Below are 23,786 nucleotides of genomic sequence, written 5' to 3' on the forward strand. Positions count from 1 at the left end.
CAGAGCGGAGATGACACTCCCGGTGACAATACGGCCCTCTGTTTGTGCACCTTCTGCGGTTCCCCACCATCCTGGGAATAGGATGTTCGTCAGTACGCCATTGGTTATTGTCGGTGACTGGTCCTCGTTTCTCACCATCGCGAATGGTCGTAGGCCTGGCCTGCGTTATGGTACCCGGAAGGCCTGCCTTCCCTGAGCAGCCATACTCTTTTCCCGCCCCCTTCCTAACCCGACAAAAAACTTAACAAGAAACTTAACCAGGGGCCTCTTGTTGGTCTTGTGATGGAGGCCCCTGACCCTGCCTGGCCATCTCTCAGAGGCCCAATGGTCGGGCCCGTCATCGAGGTTTGATGTATTGAAGGCAGGACGAACCCAGGAGAGGGGGGAACTCCTGAGGGCGAGTAGATCTATGCTAGAATATTGAAGAAGCATAGGGAGCATTGGGGAGCATTGGGAAGGCGGTCCCCTGGGTGGAGCATTAGAAGGAGGGTCTAGTCGGGTAGGTGGGTATCTGGACCGTCATCCAACCACTGCCACATGGTTGGGTGAACCCCAGAAGCAGGCCACTCCCCATCCTCTCACGATGGGTTGTGATTCTGTATATATATCATATATACACTGGCATATGCTATATGTAATAACTTACTTTACTTCTTGAGACCTGCTTAAAACAGCTTTGAGATCTCTTGCAGTTAATGATGCTTAACAGAAGCCATTGATCAAAGTTAGCTGTAGGTTATCTAAATAGATTTCTTGGTGTACCGTGTCTCTAGCTCAGATACCAAGTGTGGCAGTCAGGCAAACCAGTCTAATTAAAGCTGTTTGCTATGATTAAAAATCAGCTGTAAGTCATCACTCTTAACACAGCTTCAGTACTGAGTCTCCTTAGGGCCGTGGTGGCGAACCTATGGCATGTGTGCCACTGGTGGTACACAGAGCCCTCTCTGTGGGCATGTGTGGTGTCACCCCAGTCCTAGGCCTTCAGCTGGGTTTTATAAAACCTTTTCGCTTTAGGCCTCTGCCACTGTGTGCAAAAAAAAAGGTTCAATCAATCAATCAATTTCAACTTCTCACAGAAAAAAAAAGATCTCGCAAAGTTGGAATTGGTTGAACTTTTTAGTCCCACCCAGTCTGCTGTTACCACCACAGCCACGCCCACCCAATGGGCCATGCCCACCCAAAGGGCCACGCCCACCCGGCACACGACGATACATAAGTGGGTTTTGGGTTGCTACTTACCATAATATACACATCTTTGGAATGTAGCTTGTGGAAATGTAGCTTTCCCTACTTTTTCACCAAAGGTATATTATTTTATATGAAATATATGAATCAAGAAGTATGGATGTTAGCACATTCTATGTATTACAACCTTCCATATATTTTGGCAGATCACACAAATGTATTCTTAAACAAAAATATGAGAATTTCCTTATCCAACTCAGGGGAGGAAGTATGTGGAGAACTTGCTGCATAATTGCACAGTGGATGGACTGGGCTTTCTGATTCTTTGTTTATAATTGACTATGAAATTTGCTTTATTTCAAAAATTTAAAAATGAAGTATTCTTTCTTCAAGGAATTAAGCAAAATTATTGCATTTCTTATACATAAGTTAATATGTAATTTGTTTGCTTTTTCCCCTTGGAATTTTTTTCTTTTTCTTTTATTGTTTTTATAAATAACTCAAGGTAGAAAACCTATCCAATACATCTTCCTCCTCCTATTTTCCCCACAACAACCCCATGAGGTGAGGTGGGTTAGAGAGAGAAGAGAGAGAGAGAGAGGGAGGGAGAGAGAGGGAGGGAGGGAGGGAGGGAGGGAGGGAGAGGGGGGGCAAAGTCATCACTTGGTCTTTCATGGCTAAGGCAGGACTCAACAGTCTGCCTATTTATAGCCTGATGCCTTAACAACTAGACCAAACACAATCAGTAAAGTGTAAATACTTAACAACAAATAGAGATGTAACATTATAGTACCTTAAGAGTCAGAGGACTGCTTGCCTTATGCAATGACCAAATGTGAAGCAAAAGGCAACATACAGCTATAAGAAAAATTATGGTGACTTTCTTTTAAATTAAATGTGGTTGACTTCCTAGGGACACATTTATACTATTTTAGATTATACTTTGTCAAAAAGAGGGGGAAAAAACATTCTGTAATAGCAGCCTACTCCTCCAAGCTGCTGTCAGAGACTGCCTCTTTAGTAACTCTGTACCTGGAAAATGGACTAAGAGAAGCAGGACAGATGAATGGGCAGAAAAACCCCAGTTCCTCCACCTGCTTTTGACAATTTAATATCAGCCAAATACGTGTTGGTTTTTTTAAAAAAAAAATAAAAATAGAGTGTAAGAAGCGAGAGACACAGAGAGAAAGATGAAAAGAAAATTATACTGTAACATATGTTACTTCCTTTGTGACAGACCTTTAGAGGGAAACCACATTTTCTTAGGATTCCAGTCTTTACAAAGGTCTAGAGGAACATTACTTATACAGAGCATTGCCGCCCTGGATGTGACAAAGAGAGATTGTGTAAGGACAGAGACAGCTCCACAATGACCCTTCCCTTGGAGCTCTCTATCATCCACATGTCCTTTCATTACACAAGAAGCCTTTGCCCTTGAAGGTCCTATAATTGGAAAAGAGTACCGTAGTTCAAAATGGTTAAAGGCCTGTTTTCTGTTATATAACCAGTATCATTCTTTTTTTTCCCCCTTTACCACAGATAACAGCTGCTGGAGGACATCTGAAATTTACTGTTTCATATGACCTCACTGGGGAACAAGATATTGCTGTGGCAGTCCTTCAGTCTGATGTCATCATAGAGGTAGCGTATTATCTCACTAGACATACGTAAATGGGTAAATTGCCAACAGCACACTGTAAACAGAATCCGAAAGAGCTAAGAAAGAAACGCATTCCAAGAGTTCTCTTCCTGAAAAGAGCTCCTGTATGACTTTTTTATTTCAAAGATGGAAAAAGGAGCAGCAGAAATAGCCTTCCCCTTAAGAGTCAGCAGACCCTAACCCTTTTTATCTTCTGAAAAGTACTTAAGACCTGACTTTTCCTTCAAGAGCTGAATGAGATTGGCATGGGAGGCGTGCGCTTGTTTTATTGTTTATATATATTGTTATATATAATAACATACACACATACATGTACATTTATTTATGTACACACATAAATAAATGCATATTATAACACACAGTCACGTGAAAAAATAAGTACACTCTCTTTGAGTTCTATAGTTTTAAGTATCAGGATTTGGTAAAAAAAAAATCATCAGATCCTTAGCCGTTCTTAAAAGAAGATAAATACAACCTCAGATGAAGAGCAACATATAGCATGTTACACCATGTCATCATTTTTATGTTATTATATACACAGTTTGAGGAACATGGTGGCTCAGTGGATTAGGACACTGAGCTTGTCGATCAGAAGGTCGGCAGTTTGGCGGGTTGAATCCTGAGTGCCGCGTAACAGAGTGAGGGCCTGTTACTCGTCCCAGCTTCTGCCAACCTAGCAGTTCGAAAGCACATAAAAATGCAAGTAGAAAAATAGGGACCACTACGGTGGGAAGGTAACAGCGTTTCGTGCGCCTTTGGCGTCTAGTCATGCTGGCACATGACCACAGAGACGTCCTCGGACAAGTGCTGGCTCTTTGGCTTTGAAACGGAGATGAGCACTGGACCCTAGAGTCGGAGATGACTAGCATGCATGTGCAGGGGAACCTTTATACAGAGTTTGTGTGCATCTGTCTAAAATAAATAAAATTTAAGATGATTACCTCAAAGACTAGCCGAGGTCTGGCTGTGACTAACTGAACAATGATTTACATGTTCTAGAATATTTCTTAGTGTTATGAAATGTATATATTAGAATCTGAGCCATCCAGAGTTTGATTTAAAAGTAGAGTAATAGGACAGATGCATGCAAATATAGCCATGTCTATGTAGGCTAGGTGTTATCTTTGGATGGTAAGGAAAGGGATTGCATAATGCTAAGTAATATTCCAGAACATGATAATCACAGCCACACCTGGGCTACTATTTTAGGTAATCGTGTTAAATTCTATTTATTTTAGACAGATGCACACCAACTGTGTACATAATAACATACAGAAATGGCACTTAACAGAGGCACTTATTGCAAATGAAGCCCATTTATTTTTAAATAACATTATTCCTCTGATGCAACTTAGCTTTGTCTCAGCAAGATGCTCAAAGGCTCTTCCAATACCCAGAAGAGGTTTCAGCTCATGTCTATAGGCTACACTAGAAGACCATTCAAAACAGAGCAGTGTGGCTGCTTTATTTAGTTGAAGTGTATGTGTTTGCACATGTGCACACACACATATGTATGCTTTGCTTTACAAAACTCTTTTAAGGAAGTTCATCACACAAACCTTTATTGAATCAAAGTATTCCTTCCAAGCTCTGCACAGAATCACTACTAAAGCATAATATAACAGATATCTGAATTGCATACTCTGGAGGTAGCATGTATTACTTATATGTCTTCATTTAATTTTATGATACCTCTAAACCACTGATAATGATTGCTGGACAGAATTCCATCTACCGTAGTATGTTCATGAAAAATATAAATACGTCACATAATTTCCTATAGGTGATCTGATTTACCTTTTTTCCCATTGTTGACCATATTTTCCTAAAGACAGTGGTATTGTTTCTAGAGAATAATCATCTAAATTAAACACAGTATGTAGTGCACATTTATATCAAGGTGTTCTGCTCTCTAGTAATGCATCATTGAAATTAGCTTTTTAAAATATTTGCCTCTGTGTCATTTCTTACAATTAGGGAAGCGGGTTGAGAATAAGCACGTCGCAGGAAGGGATTCACTTGAACCCATTTGAAGAGCACACAGAAGAAGTCATACTGAAGCACAACTTATTCATGCTGCACGGCATCCCAGTCAGCAAAAGGGAATTTATGACTGTTTTGGCGAATATAAAAAGACTCCTTATAAGAGCCACATACAGCAATGGGATGAATGCCATCTACAGGTAACTGTTGAAAAGGCATTTTGTTCTCTCTTGAAGATTGGTGAAATTCTACCAATCGTGGCTGGCAGAGAAGTAGATTGTATTTTCTGTCTTACTTGCCTTTATGTCAGTCCATTTTATATCATAAATCAATACTGTTCACTTTGTTAGCCTGTGGACAAATAACATTTCATAAATGTTTAAAATCATTTTCAACTAACATCGCTAATCTAGAGATAAGAGATAAACTAGACTAATAATGACTCAACAGACCACCAGAAGAAATCATGCCACATATGATTCTATGGATTATTCAGCTTTGTCATTAAATGATGTAAATAGAGTGAATAATACACAGTAACTCTATTCTCATAAAATGCTTGATCCAATCATCCACTAACCAAGTGAGATCATATAATCAAATTACCATTTGAAATGCCACTCAGAGGTGGCATCTCTGAATCCTTAACCTATGTAAGTGCTGGTAAGGCTTCATAATGCTACTAGCTTCTTCCCCATTGGCTTTGTAGGAGCAGAAGGTGTTGCTAAGCAATTGTGGTCAGAGGTGTGGACAATGCTTTCAGGATTCATGGGCATCCATACTTTTCCAGTTGCTGGGGATTTGAGGGGGCAGGGTCAAGGCAGGCAGAACAGATCAGTTGACTGGATTTAGGTTTCTCCACAAGGTGATTGAACTGTGGAATTAGTTTAACCCTATACAGGCTGTCCTCAACTTACAACAGTTCGCTTAGTGATCGTTCAAAGTTACAACAGCAGTGAAAAAAGTGACTTATGACTGTTTTTCATGCTTACAATCGCTACAACATCCTCATGTCACATGATAAAAATTCAGATGCTTGTCAATTGGTTCATATTTATAATAGTTGCAATATCCCGGGGTCATGTGATCACATTTTACAATGTTCTGATCAGCAAGGTCAATGGGGAAGCCAGCTTCACTTAAGAACTGTGTTATTAACTTAACAACTGCAATGATTCACTTAACAACTGTGGCAAGAAAGGTCGTAAAATGGGGCAAAACTTAACAAATGTCTCACTTAGCAACATAAATTTTAGGCTCAATTGTGCCTGTGGATCGAGGACTACCTATACATGATTGGCCTGTTTGGGCTTAACTTTAGCAGCCTACAGATTTGTTAATTGAATTAACTGAACTCTTTTTGGTGCTTCAGCAATACACTAATCTTCTCATCGACTCAGTTAAGCGTGCTGTGTTTAGAGCCAACATATATTATTAGTAACTGTCATGTTAAGAAAAAAAATGGCATAGAAATACTAATTTCTTTGTATAATTGTAGATAATTTTATTAAAAATTAAGGGCCACTGATGTCATTGCAATATAAATGAACACAGTGTAAGTTCATATAAGTTTAAGTGTCATCCATTTTTTTAAAATTGCTTTTGTGAAAGCATTTGTAATTTTATTCAATTATACAGCTGCCAACTCATTGATGATTTTGAGCTATTAAAACAATTGAAAGTAACAAGAGCAGAAAATAAATATATACCTGGCAGTTGAGATAAAACAATAGTATAATAAGTCTAAAAATGAATGCATTTTGTGTGGATTTTTCTTGCTGTATATATTTAGTTATCTATTTTTTTCACTTTGTGAATTTTGCATGCACTTTCACTTGCAATTTGTATTTTTGTATTAATAGACTTGTTTTTTTAAAAAATGTGCAAAAGTAAAACTGGATAGAAAGAAATTTAAAGAAAGAAATTTAAAACTGTAACAGGTTGTTCTGCTAACCTATCACTTCAGTATGGATCCAAACTACTCAGCTCCTAAGTTTCTTCACAGCTTTGCCTTAACTTCTCATTGCTTCTCTTATTTCTTTGTGTATTTCTCTTGAGCCTTCTCTACTACATCTCTTCTACCTTCACTCTTGTCAAGGTCTTTGATCCCTCAGTCACCCCTCCTTCTGTTCCTTGTTTTTCTTCTCTTCTGCATGGCATTGGATTCCTCAATACATTCATTGTTTTACCTCTTTCTTATTTTTCAAAAGCCTCCTCTAAAAGTAATCCAATTTTATGCCCATGTTACCTTTTTTATTCTGTAGATACCGTGTTTTCCCGAAAGTAAGACCTACCCCGAAAATAAGCCCTAGTTTGATTTGGGGGGTGGGCCTAATGTAAGCTCTACCCCCAAAATAAGCCCTAGTTTTGGAGTGAGGCACACACCTAAAAATTTAGCTAGGATAGGAGTGTGGAGCTGCCCCACCTGCCCTGCACCCACTTAACCTTGCAGCCAGGCCACTCCTCGCCGGCCCACTTCTTCTCTGGCGTCTTCTGCAGCCAGGCCTGCATTTCTCAGTCACAGGCCTTTCCGGAAGGCCACTGCAGCCAAGAACTGAGCTATGGATTGAATCCATAGTTCGGTATTCGGCTGCAGAGGCCTTCCGGAAAGGCCTGTGACCGAGAAATGCAGGCCAGAATGCAGCTGCAGAATGAAGCTGCTCCTTCAGCTACAGAAGAAGTAAACCGGCTGGGTGGGGCTGTTGGTGCTGAAGGCGACATCTCTGAAAATAAGACCTGGTGCCTCTTTTGAAGGCAATAAATAAATAAATAAATAAATAAATAAATAAATAAGACCGGGTCTTATTTTCAGGGAAACACAGTAGTAGTGTCAGTAATGGGCTTTGTTTGATGTGACCAACTTTTCCCTTTAAGAGTAGACCTATTTGAGGTTTCTGTATCTGTAGCTAAAGCTTAGTGAGCCCGACTAGGTTACATCGACTAGGATGTTACTTTTCTGTAACAACACAACTCTCCTTCAGGCAGTTTCATTTAATTACCGTCAATTCTTTCTTTTTCTTTCCATTCTGAGGTCATATTTTCTTCACCTGTAGGTAGAAAGTCATCCACACAAATAAAGATTGCTATTCTACAAGTATCCAGAGAAAGCACCTATATTGTAAATAAACTACAGGTGTTCGTTATATTTTCTTGTCCTATACTGGTGTTCAAAATGGAAAAATTTGAATAAGATTGGAATGGGGGCTACCCCCATTCTGAGGTCCCATTTTTTTAAAATTAATGTTCTGACACAGCTAGGAGCCATGCACTAGATCGGGAGTTTTCAGTGTTCCTCCAAATCCAGGGTCGCAGAACTTGACAGAATTCCATGAAAAACTAAGAGGGACACCCACCCACCCCCACAATACCATTTTAAGGCAACTAAGGGCTTTCCAGCCTTTTTTTTCCTATAGGAAATGGCAAAGCCTGTCTGTTGACTTTCAGAAACCTTCCTTTCCTCAGGAAGTGTTTGTGCTCGTGAAGAACCATTGTATTATGTGCATGTGAAGCAGGCAGCAATAGTTCCAGGTATTTTTTATTACTATTATTAAATTTTGTTGTCCAAGAAGTTTGAAAATCTTTTTTACTAGACCTTTGCCGTCAACCCCATCATATTTTTTTTCTACAATACACATTGTGAGACCTGTGCATTGGTAGATTCCTGCACAAACAGCATATTCAATAGAGAGAGTTGGCGATGAGAACAGCAGACGTTACCTTGATATACATCCAATTATATGTTCATTTTTTTCTTATTCTGAAACTTTAGCCTAGGGCATAATAGAAACAAAGATGATGAATATAAAACATGGAGAAGGCTCTCGTCTCAGTCTTAGGAGATCAGCCATAGTTCCTTCCTACAGAGAGTTCTCAGCTTACAGCCGTAACTGGGGACAGAATTTCCATCGCTAAGCAAGGCAGTTGTTAAGTGATCATGCCCAATTTACAATCTTTCATGTCATGGTTGTTAAGCAAATCACTACAGTTATTAAGTGAATCACATAAGTGAATTTGACTTCTCCCATTGACTTTGCTTGTTGGAAACTGGCTGGGAAGTACACAAATGGCAATCGTATGATCTCAGGACACTGCAATGATCATAAGTGCATCACAGTTGCCAAGTGTCCAGATTTTGTTCAGATGACTACGGGGATACTATGACAGATGGTCATAAAATGTGAGGACCGGTCATAAGTTACTATTTTAAAGAGCTGTTGTAATTTTGAACGGTTGCTAAATACATAGTTATAAGTCCAGGACTACCTGTCTGTCTCTGCTGGTTTATCAACGTGCATCAGATGATCACCACTCTATCTTTTGGAGCCCCAAGTGTAATCATCATTAAAATGGGTATCACTGGTCTTTGTTAAAAACATGCTGATAAATCATCAAAGCATATTAAAATGCACTGCAATGCATATTCGTAATTGTGGGAATTGTTCAAAAAGGTAACACATTTTTAAAGAGAAAATGCTTTACTGTCATGACCAAGTCATACTTTCTCTGGCCTGGGCCTCTCAGAGGCAATTAGGCAGTGAGCAAGTTCCTACCACTTTTAGGATAGGCTGAAAAAAGTCCATTTTCAAAGTTTAAAAGGTCAGTAGTAGCTTTGTAGCCCATGTTTAGATTTCAGTACTTAAGGGGAATTGAAACCACACAGTGAATTCAACTAGGGAATAATGTTGCGTGAAATGGAGACAACGTGTGACCTAGAAGCTTTCCAATAGTATCATATAGTGCTAGTGATTTCCTTTCTCCCTTTTTAATCTCAGGATACAACAATTAATGTAATAGCAGACCGTAAACTGCACTACTATTGCTTCAAAAGCTGCATCTTGTTTAATCTCGTTTGCATTTAGAAGTCAACAGTGTCTGCCACGCTAGCAATCATATTAAATATTTGGTCTAGATACTTGAATTTCTCAAGTATCTCCAAGATCCAGTATCCCATTACTACCAACATTATGTACTTTAATGTTTGCTGAAGGACACAGAGGAATAGAAATTACTACACTGAAGTGGGGAAAAATTGCACTGCAGCTTTTTTCAATGAATAAAAACTGTTAAACACATTAAAATACCATTTACCAAATAGCAGAACCTAATGAAAATTGGGACTGTTCAGTGAATACAAATGTGGAATAATTCTGAGTGAAATGTTCTGTGTGTAACTGTTTCTCATTGCTCCAAATTATATTATATACCACTAAGAAAAGACAATCTGTGCTTCAGTAGGTAAATAGTTTAGTAAAAACACAGTAAATTTTGTTATGTGTAGATATTAAGTTCTTTAGATTTATTCTTGGCCTTAACAAATCTTAGGTAAAGGTAAAGGTTCGCCTGCACATGCGTGCTAGTCGTTTCCAACTCTAGGGGCCGGTGCTCATCTCTGTTTCAAAGCTGAAGAGCCAGCGCTTGTCCGAGGATGTCTCCGTGGTCATGTGGCCGGCATGACTAGACGCCAAAGGCGCACGGAACGCTGTTACCTTCCCACCATTGTGGTCCCTATTATTCTACTTGCATTTTTACGTGCTTTCGAACTGCTAGGTTGGCAGAAGCTGGGACGAGTAACAGGCGCTCTGTTACGCGGCACTCAGGATTCGACCTGCCAAACTGCCAACCTTCTGATCGACAAGCTCAGCGTCCTAACCCACTGAGCCACCGCGTCCCTTAACAAATCTTAGTGTATGTTTAAAACATATTCTTCTGCCTCATTTTAAATGAAAACTTAACAATGGGAATATAGTACAAGGACAACATCTTAAATATGAATAATGGATTTCTGGAATGGGTAGTACACGTTAGACTATCTCTGTTATTGGAAAAGTGCTTTGGGTAGCATGAAAAGTGAAGTCAAGATATAAATGATTTTAAAAATGTATATACTCCTTCTAGACTGCATTTCTCAAAAAAAAAATCAGGCAAATTTTCATTGTCTCTAGCTTTACAAAATTTCATATATACTAAAGTATGTAAAACTAGATATCTAACAGACTTTTTGTCAAAAATGTTGCTTCCTTGCATATTTATATCTAAACACTGCCCTAGAAATAGGGAGCCAGAGAAACTGTGTGATGTAATGACTTCTCAGGTGAGTTTATTTCTCAGTGGCCTGTAGGACATATGGACATCTAACCTCCCACCCCACAAGCTTTGGGTACCTGAAGTTTTGAAAACAGTTTGTAGATATTTTGTAAGTTGTTCAGTGGAAAAGCTACCCAGTCATCAAATAGTTGCCATAGGGTATAAAACTTCCCATAAAATATTTGTGTTTGTCCCTATTTACGATTGCCCTTCTGAGCTGTGAGGCATATTTCAAAGCAAAGCATTAGACCATGGCCATTACCCTTGTATTTTCTAAAAGAAACCCCTCATAATGAAATAACCAAGGCATTCTTGAGACTAAAATTACACCCTTTGATCTACAATGCACCAGGTTATCATCATTTTATACACACACAGACACACAGACACATATACATATAGACACACACATACACATACATGCATATATATATATAGAGAGAGAGAGACATATACTTTAATGCTGTATCCTACATGTGTGAGTGGGGTGGCCATATAAATCTATTTAATAAATAAATAAACTCACACAATACAGGGATCCTCCATGCATCAGAATGTTTCACCAGGTTACACTTTTTAAAATAAAAATGTTGCTATTTTTCCTCCTCTCAGCTTCCTTAGCATGTAGAATGGTACTTCACCCTGAGGAGAGTCTCTTGCTAATGGTAGTTAGAAGATCAGGGTCAGATTAAAACATTTTCCACTGGGAGCATGGGACTATGTAAAGAATCACAAAAATTAACTACTTAGCAATGCTCCCAGAGGCACTGGTTAAGATGCAAAGAAATTCTATATTCAGGCTTGGATAGCAACATTAGAATTTAAAAATATATTACAGTAATTACTAGTAACTCTACTAGTTTTTTATGAAGTTGTATCAATTTAGATATATTAGTTTATTATTTTTTCTTTAAACCCTTTATCAATAAATATTTGATATATTAGCTAATTTTGATTTTGATGGGGTAGTCAAGGCAGTGCTTATCTATAAAAATAAATTTGAGTTCACGGTGGTGTTTTTTTCCAAAGCATTAAGTTTCAGAACAAGGTAAAATGCAAGGAACTACACTGGAGGTTTTAAAGAAGAGATTGGACAATCATTTGTCTGAAATGGTATAGTTTCCTCCCTGAGCAGGGGGGTGGACTAGAAGAACTTCAAGGTCCCTCAAAATAACTCTGTTATTTTGTTAATCTGAAAAAGGGGGAAAGTATAAAAGAAAAAGGGGGGGCAAGGATCAAGCAAAATTGGAAGTGGAGAAAAAAAAGGAGAACTTTTTTAGAAAAGAATAAAAGAATAACTTATGATTTTCTTTGGTACAGATAGTGTAAAATGCTATGAGCTTTTACTTTAAGATTCACCATAACACACAGTACTATTGAAATTATTAAAAAGTCTAATCGTCAAATTCCAAAGTTAAAATTTCATTTATTTCAGTTTCAAGCAAAAAGTTCAAAACTTTTCCAAGTAGAAAGAAAGCCAAATAAACTCCTTTCTTTAATCAAAGCAGTCAATTTCTTCATTTCTGCTCACTCCATTAACTACACCATCTATTCTTCCATTGTCGGATATTATGAATTCTTCCATCTCTGTGATATAAAAGTCTTGCTTCTGTTATCATGTGTACAAGTAAAGTCCTGTATTTTTTTTCAATCTGTTTGTCCATCAAACCTAGAAGAAAAACCTCTGGTTTCAATTGTACATTTATTTTAAGATTTCTCTGAATAAAAGTACAAATCTGGTCCCAATATTTCTTAGCTTTCCTACATGTCCACCTAAATTAGTTCAGTGTAAATAGCCCTACAAAACTTTATTTAGTTCTTTCTTATTAAAACTCCTAAACACAAATCATACCTAAGCATAATTTACATCCAAATAAATGTATCTAGGATTGCTTCCTTAACACTTATTTATGCTGGTTAAAGTTTACTGACTGGAATGTGATGGTATGCTCAGATTTTCATTGGATTGTGACTAATATTCCTAATTCAATGAAGTACATGGATGATGGATGGATGGATATTTCAAAACAAGATCTATCTATCATCCATGTCTTTGTCTGTCTATCTGTCTATCTATCTATCTATCTATCTATCTATCTATCTATCTATCTATCCATCCATCCATCCATCCATCCATCCATATCTCCTATGGTGGACAACTTTTTGGTGGGTTCTGGAGTTGCATAAGTTTATTTATTGAACAAATTTATATAGCTGCCCAACTTACACACTGTAACTCTGGGGGCATAACAGCATTAAATATCCACAGTTCAAAATCCACATGTTTTAATTCCTGTCCCACTCTTAGCCCCTTAAGTTCAGCTAGTGATTGATTGATTGATTGATTGTCCACCATGATGGCATGAAGGCATTGCTGACTTTTAGCAACCACCTGGTCAGATTTCCTCTAGTCTAGACTGGCTTCTTCATGTGTTCATGCTACAGCATACAGTGCTTATCAAATCTTTATTACTGTATTGGGACAAGACTATGAAAAATCTCTTGTATAATAGAGAGAAATGCTTTTTTATCTCTGTCCTTATATTGATTAGTGTATAGAATCTTGTAAAGAAAAGCAATTCACTTTAGAATAACTATTTTTTCTATAACATCATTTTCCAAAGTAAAACATATTTTGAAGTAATGTCAAATCTATAAATCTAATTTAAGATTCCATTACTTTTCAGTAGGAAAAGAAGATGTGTTTGTCAGTTTCTCAGTCAGCCTAATTCTTGGTCTGCCTGCAGCATAAGTAAAACGTGCAATTTACAAACTAAGCACAGTTTTCCTATGGCTAATAACATTTGTGCGACAATGTTCTAATGTGGATTTGCTATGCTATACAGATAGTCCTCAACTTACGGCCAAAATTTATGTTGTTAAGCAAGAAATTTTTAAAGTTGGTTTTTCTCCTTTATATGACTTTTCTTGCCACATTTGTTAAGTAAATCACTTCATTTGCTAAATTAGTAGCACGGTTGTTAAGTGAATCTGGTTTCCCCATTGACTTTGCTTGTCAGAAGGTTACAAAAGGGGATCACATGGCCCCAGGAACTGCAACCATCAAAAATGTGAGTCAGTTGTCACGCATCCTAATGTAAATCACATGACTATGGAGAATGGTCATAAGTGTGAAAAATGGTCATAAGCCACTTTTTTCAGTGCCATTGTAACTTCGAACAGTCAAGGATTATTTGTAGTCTAAACATGACTACTACCAAGTCAAAGGAGACAGTCAATTTTTGGATAATGCATTTTACTTTTAATTAAAATACATGATCGGTCCTCCCCACTTGCACCCAGTCTAGCATAGCAAATATAATAAACACAATATTACCTTTCTAAATCATTAGCATTTCCTCTACTTTATCCTTATATATTAGGTTGAGTGGTGTCAGCCTGGAATCTGCTAACGACTTACTGACTGGACAAAAAGATGCATCTGCTGTTGAAATTTGCCAATGTCCTACAGGATATTCTGGTTCCTCCTGTGAAGTAAGTATCTTAATATAAAGCAGTAAATATGGGATTGATTGAAAAAAGCAGTCTCTTTCAAGTAGGCCACAAATATGCACAAATTATGCACTTGTCTATGTGGTAGGATGAGAATATCAGAGTAAGCTATGGGTGATAACAATAGAAACAAGCTAAACCTCTCTGACTTTAGGTGAATGCCAAGCAGCCATCACCCTAGGACAGTGGTGGAGAACATTTTAGAGACCGAGTGCCCAAACTGCAACCCAAAACCCACTTATGTATCGTTGGGTGCCGGGTGGGTGTGGCCCATTGGGTGGGCATGGCCCACTGGCTGGGCGTGGCCCATTGAGTGGGCATGGCTACAGTGTGAATGGCAGACTGGGTGGGACTAAAAAGTTCAATCAATCAGTTCCAAATTTGTGAGATCTTTTTTCCCCGCAAGAAGTTGAAATTGATTGATTGAACCTTTTTTTTGTACACGGGGGGGGGGAGAACTCCTAAAGTGAAAAGGTTTTATAAAACCCAGCTGAAGGCCTAGGACTGGGGCAATGGCACTCATGCCTGCCGAAAGTACTCTGCGTGCCACAGGTTTGCCAACATGGACTTGGGGTTAGGGTTATGTCACCAAGAACTCGGAGACAAAAATGAACATCGCCGACAAATTAGGAGTGCTTGGGTATAGTTAGGAGGGCGCTGACTTTTCTACCCTGCCCTATCGATGTTTCCTGGTAAAATACATGGGAAAAACCCATTGGCGGAAAATTCCACTTAGGGTTAGGGTTAGGTCACCATAAACTCATAGAGCAAAATGGACATCGCCAACAAATTCAGAGTGCTTTGGTATGGTTACGAGGGCACTGACTTTTGTAGCCTGCCTTATGTATGTTTCCCGGTAAAATATATGGGAAAATCCCATTGTGGAAAATTCCACTTAGGGTTAGGGTTAGGTCACCATAAACTCATAGAGCAAAATGGACATCGCCAACAAATTCAGAGTGCTTTGGTATGGTTACGAGGGCACTGACATTTGTAGCCTGCCTTATGTATGTTTCCTGGTAAAATATATGGGAAAATCCCATTGCAGAAAATTCCAGTTAGGGTTAGGTCACCATAAACTCATAGAGCAAAATGGACATCACTAACAAATTTGGAGTCTTGGGTATGGTTAGGAGGGCACTGATATTTCTAGCCTGCCCTATGTATGTTTCCTGGTAAAATACATGGGAAAATCCGATTGGTGGAAAATTCTACTTAGGGTTAGGTCACCATGAACTCATAGAGCAAAATGGACATCACCAACAATTTCAGAGTGCTTGGGTATGGTTAGGAGGGCACTGATATTTCTAGCCTGCCCTATCTATGTTTCCTGGTAAAATACATGGGGAAATCACATTCGAGGAAAATTCCACTAGGGCTTGGGGGGCACTGACTGATTTTAAGCAAATGCCAAGCAGGCACCACCCTAGTGCACCAAAGCTTAGGGGGCACTAATGCTGCCCCCTCCTTCCTAATCATTCCAAAAAAGCAAATCATTTTGGCATGGCCATCAGTTCATGATGTTTAGAGGTATCATATACTCTTGAACAGCATTGTTTTCTATGAATCATCATATCCTGCCTTTTCTTTCCTCCACATAACTGTAATGAAGAGTTTTAAAAAGTGTTCCTTTTGGTTTTAATTAACTTTGATTTACCACAGCATTCAATTCTAGTTGAATGTGCTTAATTATAGGTTACATATCACAAATCATATTCAATCTTTGGACTATTTCATTTAACACCATATTTCCAAAGCTCAGAATTACATAATTGTAAATACATATACTGTATACAATTGGGTATTTTTAGCTCAGTTAAAAAAAACTGAAATCTTTCTTTAGTCCCTTATATTTGTAAATAACTTTACATATGATCATATTTAGATATTATATTTTAACACAAATGTATCTGAGTTCATATTGTCATTCACAGAGTGGCAGTATTTATGCCCATTTGTCTGGAAACACCTACGGGTGACTTCTGAACCGATGTGCATAGAATTGTATTTCATATAATTTTATATAATGTTCATAACATGCAGTCATTAAACAGTCCTTTGGGCTTAATCAGTTTGTCATTACACTTAGAAACTAGATAGTCAATCAAAATGTGTGATATGTTTTAGTATCTCAAAGCAAAGTAACACATTCATGCTTGAGATGATATACAGCGCTTTTCATACAGATGGTGTGATTGTCTTCTCCCCTCTCTACAATGCATACATACTGTAGAGAAATATACACACACATTTTCCCCCTGGGATGATTGCTTCAACAGTTTAGAAGATGCAGTCTTGTTGAAGGTTATATATGTAAAATTTGAATATTTTCAACCAAATAATATCTAGCCTATATTTGGAGTGAGTGCATGTATGCCTAACTAACTTGTCAAGGCTTTGTTGGTGGAGCTTTTAAATGTAAAATGTTTGAAAACTAAGCTTCTAAGGAAGCATTTTAAAGCACAGAGATGTTCTGTTTCACAATACTATAAACAACATGTCATTTATACAAGCACTCTAGGCATTTACTTGTCAGCTCTCTTCTTTTAAAGCACCATGATTTTATATATGTTATTTAGGTCATGGAGCCTTCCTTCTGATAGCTGATATATTCACTTCTTTCTCTTGTTATAAATACAAAGGCAACCTATAAAAGGCTGATGATAGATTTTGAAGGTTTTGGTAGAGGATCAGAAAACTGGTTTGATCAGAAATATCAATTGAGCAAATGCAGCTAATTTAGGTGATGATTGGTTGGTTGATTGGTTGGTTATTTATTTATTTATTATTTATTTATTTATTTATTTATTTTGCATTGGACTTTCATACAAAGCTGAGCTACAACATAAAAAAAGCAGAATATGATGAAATATTGCAGTATAAAATAATGCTTGTCTTGTATCCTCAGTTTTAAAAAATCCAAAACAACTACTGGGTGTCTCCAAAGCAAATTTTGAATTATGATTTAAGGGACAAAATAACCAAAATACTTACCCTGAGAAAAGTTCCTCCTCGTGATTTCTTTTGCCCCTGATTAAAGAACCCTATTAACAAGAATACCATTTTAAATATATCTATAGTATCTTGAAACTAAATATTTCCCAAGGGATACAGATGAAAAAAGGGCAATAAACAGATGTGGGAAGGGCATCCACCATTTCTTTTCTGGGCCTCTGAATACATGCAGGTAGTCCTCGATTTATTACTGTAATTGGGAGCAGAATTTTTGTTACTAAGCAAGGTGGTTGTGAAATGAGTCATACTGGATTTTATGGCCTTTTTGCTAAGAGAATCACTGCAGTTTTTAAATGAATCATCTGGTCATTAAGTGAATCTGACTTCACCTATTGACTTTAATTGTTGGAAGCTGTTTGGGAAGGTTACCAATGGCAACCATGTAACCCCAAAATGTTACAACCAATTGCCACATACCCGAATTTTGATCACCTGACTATGATGCTGCACCTTCATCATCATCAAACACTCCCAAATTGAAGAAACACACCGCCTCCTCAGTAACGTATTCAGACATGAAGAGGAAACAGACAACAGACTCCCATTCCTCAACCCATGCACACAGACCAGATACCCAGCTTTGCAAGCAACCACCCCACTGCACACAAAAGAAGCTGCGTTCAGACCCTCTTCAGAAGGGCCAGGACACACTGCAGCACCACAACACTAAGAAAAGCAGAAGAGAAACGGCTGTTCAACATCTTTCTCCTTAATGGCTATCAAAAAACCTCATATTCTCTCTACATGGGGCTGCCCTTGAGGACCACTCGGAGGCTCCAACTAGTACAGAATGCAGCCGCGAGAGTTGTGTTGGGAGTTTCCCGATACTCCCATGTTACACCCTTGCTCCGCGAGCTGCATTGGATCCCAGTTGTCTTCCGTGTGAGATTCAAGGTGCTGGTAATGACCTACAAAGCCCTTCATGGCATGGATCCGGAATACCTCAGGGAGCACCTGCGGCCGGCATCAACTTCCCTCCGCCCAGTGCGCTCCCACAGAGAGGGCCTCCTCAGGGTGCCACCGGTCAAAGAATGTCGACTGGTGGCCCCCAGGGGGAGGGCGTTCTCTGTGGGCACGCCGGATTTATGGAACCATCTTCCGGTTGAGCTCCGGATGGCACCTGACCTTCGCTCCTTCCAGCGTGATCTAAAGACCTACCTGTTTGAACAAGCCAGCCTGGCCTGATGGGTGATGGGTTTGGGTTTTATTGCTTTTTATGTATTTTAACTTATTGTTATAGTTTTGGGGCATCTTGTCTAATCTCTTTTAATTTTTGTATTCTTGTCTTTTAACATGTATTGCCCTGTTCACCGCCCTGAGTCCTTCAGGAGAAGGGCGGTATACAAATAAAATTATTATTATTATTATTATTATTATTATTATTATTATTATTATTATTATTATTATTATTATTATTATTATTATTATTATTATTATATTCCAACACACAGCACCCAAACCACAACACACCACACAGCCAATCACCACGCAAAAACTAACCCTACCAGACAAAAAAGGGGTGTTGGAAATGACAGCCAGAATTCTCCAACCCTAGGAATAGCAAAAGCCCACAAACCCACAGCCACACTCTACCAGGAATTATCCAGAACCAAAGACAAGATACAGAAGGATGAAACAAACAATGTAATTTACAAAATCAACCAATTCTACGTGGGACAAACATCACATCCATTAAAAACCAGGATCCACAAACACTGGCTGGCAAACACCATAATCCCAAATCCTTAATCTCTACCCATGCCAACACCAAACAGCACCAGTTCGATTGGAGCAACACAGAAATCATCAGCCATGCTACCCCCCACCATGCTCGTGAGTTCATCAAAGCCTGGCACTTCACAAGCAATTCCATCAACAGACATATTGACCAACAACCAGCCTACGAACCCCTCAGAATCCAAGTCAACTGCACAGCCAACTGGAAACAGCATTGACCCTCAAACAGCCAACCCCACCCCACCAGCAGTTCACTTCCCAATGACCCTCACCTGGTGTAACCTCTCCATCACAAGATCCATCACAAGACTCACTGATGACTCCCACCTGACCTATCACAAGACCCATCACAGACCCTCACTTGACACACCCATACCTGAAGCCCTTATAAACAGAAGAACACTGACAACCCCTAAACTCTGCTGAAGATGATACCTAGCCTGGTAATGAAATGTTCAGAAATCAACCCACAAACTCGGAGAGTGAACCTTCACCCCTATATAAACCTGTTATAAAACAGAAAGGCCCATGATTTTTATATGTGTGTGTGTGTTTTCTGGATGGCATTATTATATTTTTCTCATGTGTAAATTATATTTTCTATTCACTGCAAATCCTCACTTCATGAGATGAAAATTTAAAAGAGAAATTAAAAGATTATAAAAAAAAGATCTGACATCATTCTGCAACACTGTGTGAACAATTTCAGCCCTTAGAGCAGACATGTCAAACTCGTGATGCCACGTGATGTTGCGCAACGTATCAGAGCTTTTTTCCCATTGCCAGTAATGGGGTGGGACGTGGTTTCCTGGTGACGCGTCCAGCCCGTCGGCCAGCAGTTTGGTATCCCTGCCTTAGAGAATCTGTAAATGTTTAGTTTCCTGAACTCTCTCTGTACCTACACAGAGAAAGATTCAAAAATAGCAAGATACTAGCTAAAAGCAGTTGTGTCTGCATGTTCAAACCCATAAAAAAGTCAAAATATGATAGTCAGAATTGCTGTCTGGCAACTTATTGTGAAGTGCAAGCAAAGGTCAGGGGCTTGTCTGATAACTCATACTTGAAATATGTCACCTTGCCTGAGAAATGCCCATGCAGTAGATATAATATAGGGTATTGAATCACAATTGTTACGGGGGGGGGGACCCTTCCTTTTAGATGCAGTTTCACGCATACACTAGAGCAGTGTTTCTTAAGTCAGCATGTTTAAGATGTGTGGACTTCAAACCCCAGAATTCCCCAGCCAACAAGCTGCTTGCTGGCCAATTTTGGGAATTGAAGTCCACACATCTTAATGTTGCTAAGGTTGAGAAACAATGCACTGGAGTGCTGTGCAGTCATCTGACCTCCTCACATGAGGGCTAAGAGTGTGGAAGGAACATATGGACGTATATATTTGGTTCTATCCTGGCTGTTTAGCTCTAGACATCCTTGTGTCAAGTAGGAAGTTCTAAATTAGTTTCTAGTTATATTCAAATGAACACAACTTCAGAACTTTTACCTCTTTGCCATATACAGGTAGCTCTTGACTTATGACTACAGTTGAGCCCAAACTTTCTGTTGCTAGTGAGACATTTGTTTTGCCCCATGTTACAACCTTTCTTATCGCAGTTGTTAAGCGAATCACTGCAGTTGTTAAGTTAGCGGTATGGTTGTTAAGTGAATCAGTTTTGCCCACTGACTTTGGATGTCAGAAAGTTGCAAAAGTGGGTCACATAACCCTGGGACACGGCAACCATCATAAATATGAGTCAGTTGACAAACATCTGAATTTTGATCACATGACCGTTGATCACAGTGCCATTGCAACTTCAAATGGTCAGTAAACAAACTGTTGTAAGTCGAGGACTACCTGTAGTCTTGTAGTTTGACGTTTCTGAAAGTTCACTGCCCTCCTTGCTTTTATCCCTCTTGTAAAGACATTGAATGCCTGTATAGGGGACTGATATTTTGTGTAACTGGTACCCTATACACAATGAAACAGTTTAACCAGGTTTTATTGAATTATCAACAAAATTGACTGACTTTACAAAGTACATTAAGTCCTAAACCACAGTTTATAAATGTATGGTTTTACTCATACAATCTAATCAACCATAACCAAATCATATTATGCTTGAATGAAATGCAATTAAAAAGCTGCATTTCTCACAATCCTATCCCAATTTCTTGGATAAATATTAACATTTTAATTACAGCGGCATGGCTATCTATATAGAACATGTTTACCAATCTTTACACATGGTATTAACGTTCTTCCAGGCACATATCTGTGTGGAATTTTTCCATTCTACTAGGTCTATAAGTGAGGGGAATCAGAGTTATGCTTTCTTTTTGCCTGCTAATTTGCCTTCTTTTTCTTTAACCTTTAATCCAAAACAATTGCATTGATGTTTTAGCTATGGAATATCTTTTCTCTTGCCTTTTAGCCCTTTTTTTCAATAATTCGCCATCAATCTGCATATTAATATGTCAAGCTATCTTACTTCCATTCTTTACTTCTCTGCTTTTATTTTGCCTTTTCAGCAGAAAGATCAAGCTAAGACTTCTTTTAATCTTACTCCAACCTTTTCAGTTCAGGTCAGTATGTAGACAATCATACCAGTGAAACAAGCTTCTTTGTTTGGTTTTAGCAACACCAGCCTTTAATCCGGATCAAAACAGTTCTCAGTTGTACAAAACATCTGAACAATGTGTGTGCTAATTGCTTGGGAGAAATAACAGGGGGAGTGTCCGTCATTTTTCCTTTCTCTACGTGACATTTAAGCCAATATATCAGTGGAACCATTGAATGCCTGGCAACACCATCCACTGAGCAACACCCATGCCAGAAGAGTATATAGACTAAAATATTGGACTATGTTTTCAGCACACTTAGTTCCAAAGACAGGAATCGAGTTAGTCTATGGTCTACATAGCTGAATACTTTGCCTCTGAAAATACAGCCATGGTACAAATTTTGGGGTACCGCAGAATGGGTTGCAAGCAGTATTTCTAGACATGGAAATAGATGGAATGTTAAATCAAAATGAGTTATTAAAAAGAAAGCAAATTAAAAGTACAAAACAGAGCAGGGTGATGAGATTGCAAAACACGCTCAGATATAAAACTTAACTGATTTGGAAGAAGGACAAGAGGAAAAAAACCATGGTCAGTGGACATATAATGCCATGTGTCTGATATCTTTATCTACATACTAAGGTGATAAATTATCAAGTGTCTTCTGTTTGCATATGTTAGTGGCACTCTGCATTATTTTTCTTTAACGTTCTTCATTGTACTTTTTTTTGTTCTATTTTTTTCTAGTCATGCTGGCCAGGAAGCAGGCGAGTTAATGGCACTATCGTTGGTGGGATCTGTAGGCCGTGCACTTGTTTTGGTCATGCAGAGTCCTGTGATGATATCACTGGAGAGTGTGTGGTAAGTGCTGATTGACAGCTCAGGATAGTGTTGCAATTGAGTTAACTACCTTAGAGATGCTGACTAAAAAAAAAAAAAAGGAAAGGTTTTCCCTGTTCAGTCATGTCCAACTCTAGGGGGCAGTGCTCATCTCTGTTTCCTAGCCAAGGGAGCCAGCTTTGTCTGAAGATGCTTCCATGGTCATGTGACCGGCATGACTCTATGCTGAGGCGCATGGAATACAGTTACTTTCAAACTGAAGTGGTACCTATTTATCCACTTGCATTTGCATGTAGTCAAACTGGTTGGTGGGCAGGAGCAGAGGCAAGTAACAGGAGTTCACCCCATCAAACTGACAACCTTTTGGCAGCAGCCCAGGGTCTTAACCACTAGGCCACCACACCCCTGTTAGAGATGCTGACTACTCAAATAAAAAAAATAGCTGTGATTTGATAAGAAAGATCTTTATAATGGACTGCTTCTAAAGTCAGAGAATCTCTTGTCAGCATGATAAAATAGCTATTGCGCATAAGGGTGAGCAAGAAGACTTTTGATATTTATCTGATAGCAATAGTCTTTATCCAAAATAGCAAAGGGAATACTTTAGAAAAGCTTCTGGTGTACAATTGTAGCAAATTACTAGCAACTGCTATTGTAATACATCATGCAGGTATAATTGTGATTCTCAGTAAATATCATAAAAATTCCTACAGAAGAAAATGATTGAAAAGGAAACATAGTTTAGGTTACATAGAAAGGTGCTTTTTCCTGTTTGAATGCATAAATCTTACAGCTGCCTACTAATTCAGAATTAAATGCATTTATGAGTCAGACTAATAATACTCAGAGTGCCAGTGTTTCCAACCTGCTCACTAGCTTATTTTGACTGTGTGAATTACGCTGAATAGACTGTTTTGATTAACTCAAGGGCATTTTAGTTTTATATTGTCTGACATGGCATGAAGCTTGAAACAACATTTCTCATTTCATTAGTCTTGCAGAAATTCAATTTGAGCCATTGCCAGTTGAGTGGGATATCATATTCCAGATTCCCTCTAGTATTTGAACCAACGTGGCATTGTTCTTCTCAAGGAAATGTTTCAAGGAAAAGGCTAAATAAAAATGCAGTGGATTTACAATATAAGCTGGCATTTGAAATACTGCTGTCCTTCCTGTTTTCCCTCTGAACGAAGTGCCTATGTATTCTGCA

At 38.6% G+C, this 23,786-nt stretch overlaps 1 protein-coding gene across 1 annotated transcript in view; it reads left to right on the forward strand.

Moving 5' to 3' along the window:
• LAMA2 (laminin subunit alpha 2) overlaps window positions 1-23,786 on the forward strand; it is a 460,887-nt gene that overhangs the window by 245,617 nt on the left and 191,484 nt on the right. The window contains exons 13-16 of the mRNA XM_083379924.1: window positions 2,725-2,826; window positions 4,823-5,028; window positions 14,296-14,407; window positions 22,484-22,597. Of these exons, the coding sequence (XP_083236050.1) occupies window positions 2,725-2,826; window positions 4,823-5,028; window positions 14,296-14,407; window positions 22,484-22,597 (534 nt within the window). The remainder of the gene's footprint in view (window positions 1-2,724; window positions 2,827-4,822; window positions 5,029-14,295; window positions 14,408-22,483; window positions 22,598-23,786) is intronic.

The sequence above is a fragment of the Vipera ursinii genome, assembly GCF_947247035.1.
Source record: "Vipera ursinii genome assembly, chromosome: 1".
In the NCBI taxonomy this organism is placed as follows: domain Eukaryota; kingdom Metazoa; phylum Chordata; class Lepidosauria; order Squamata; family Viperidae; genus Vipera; species Vipera ursinii.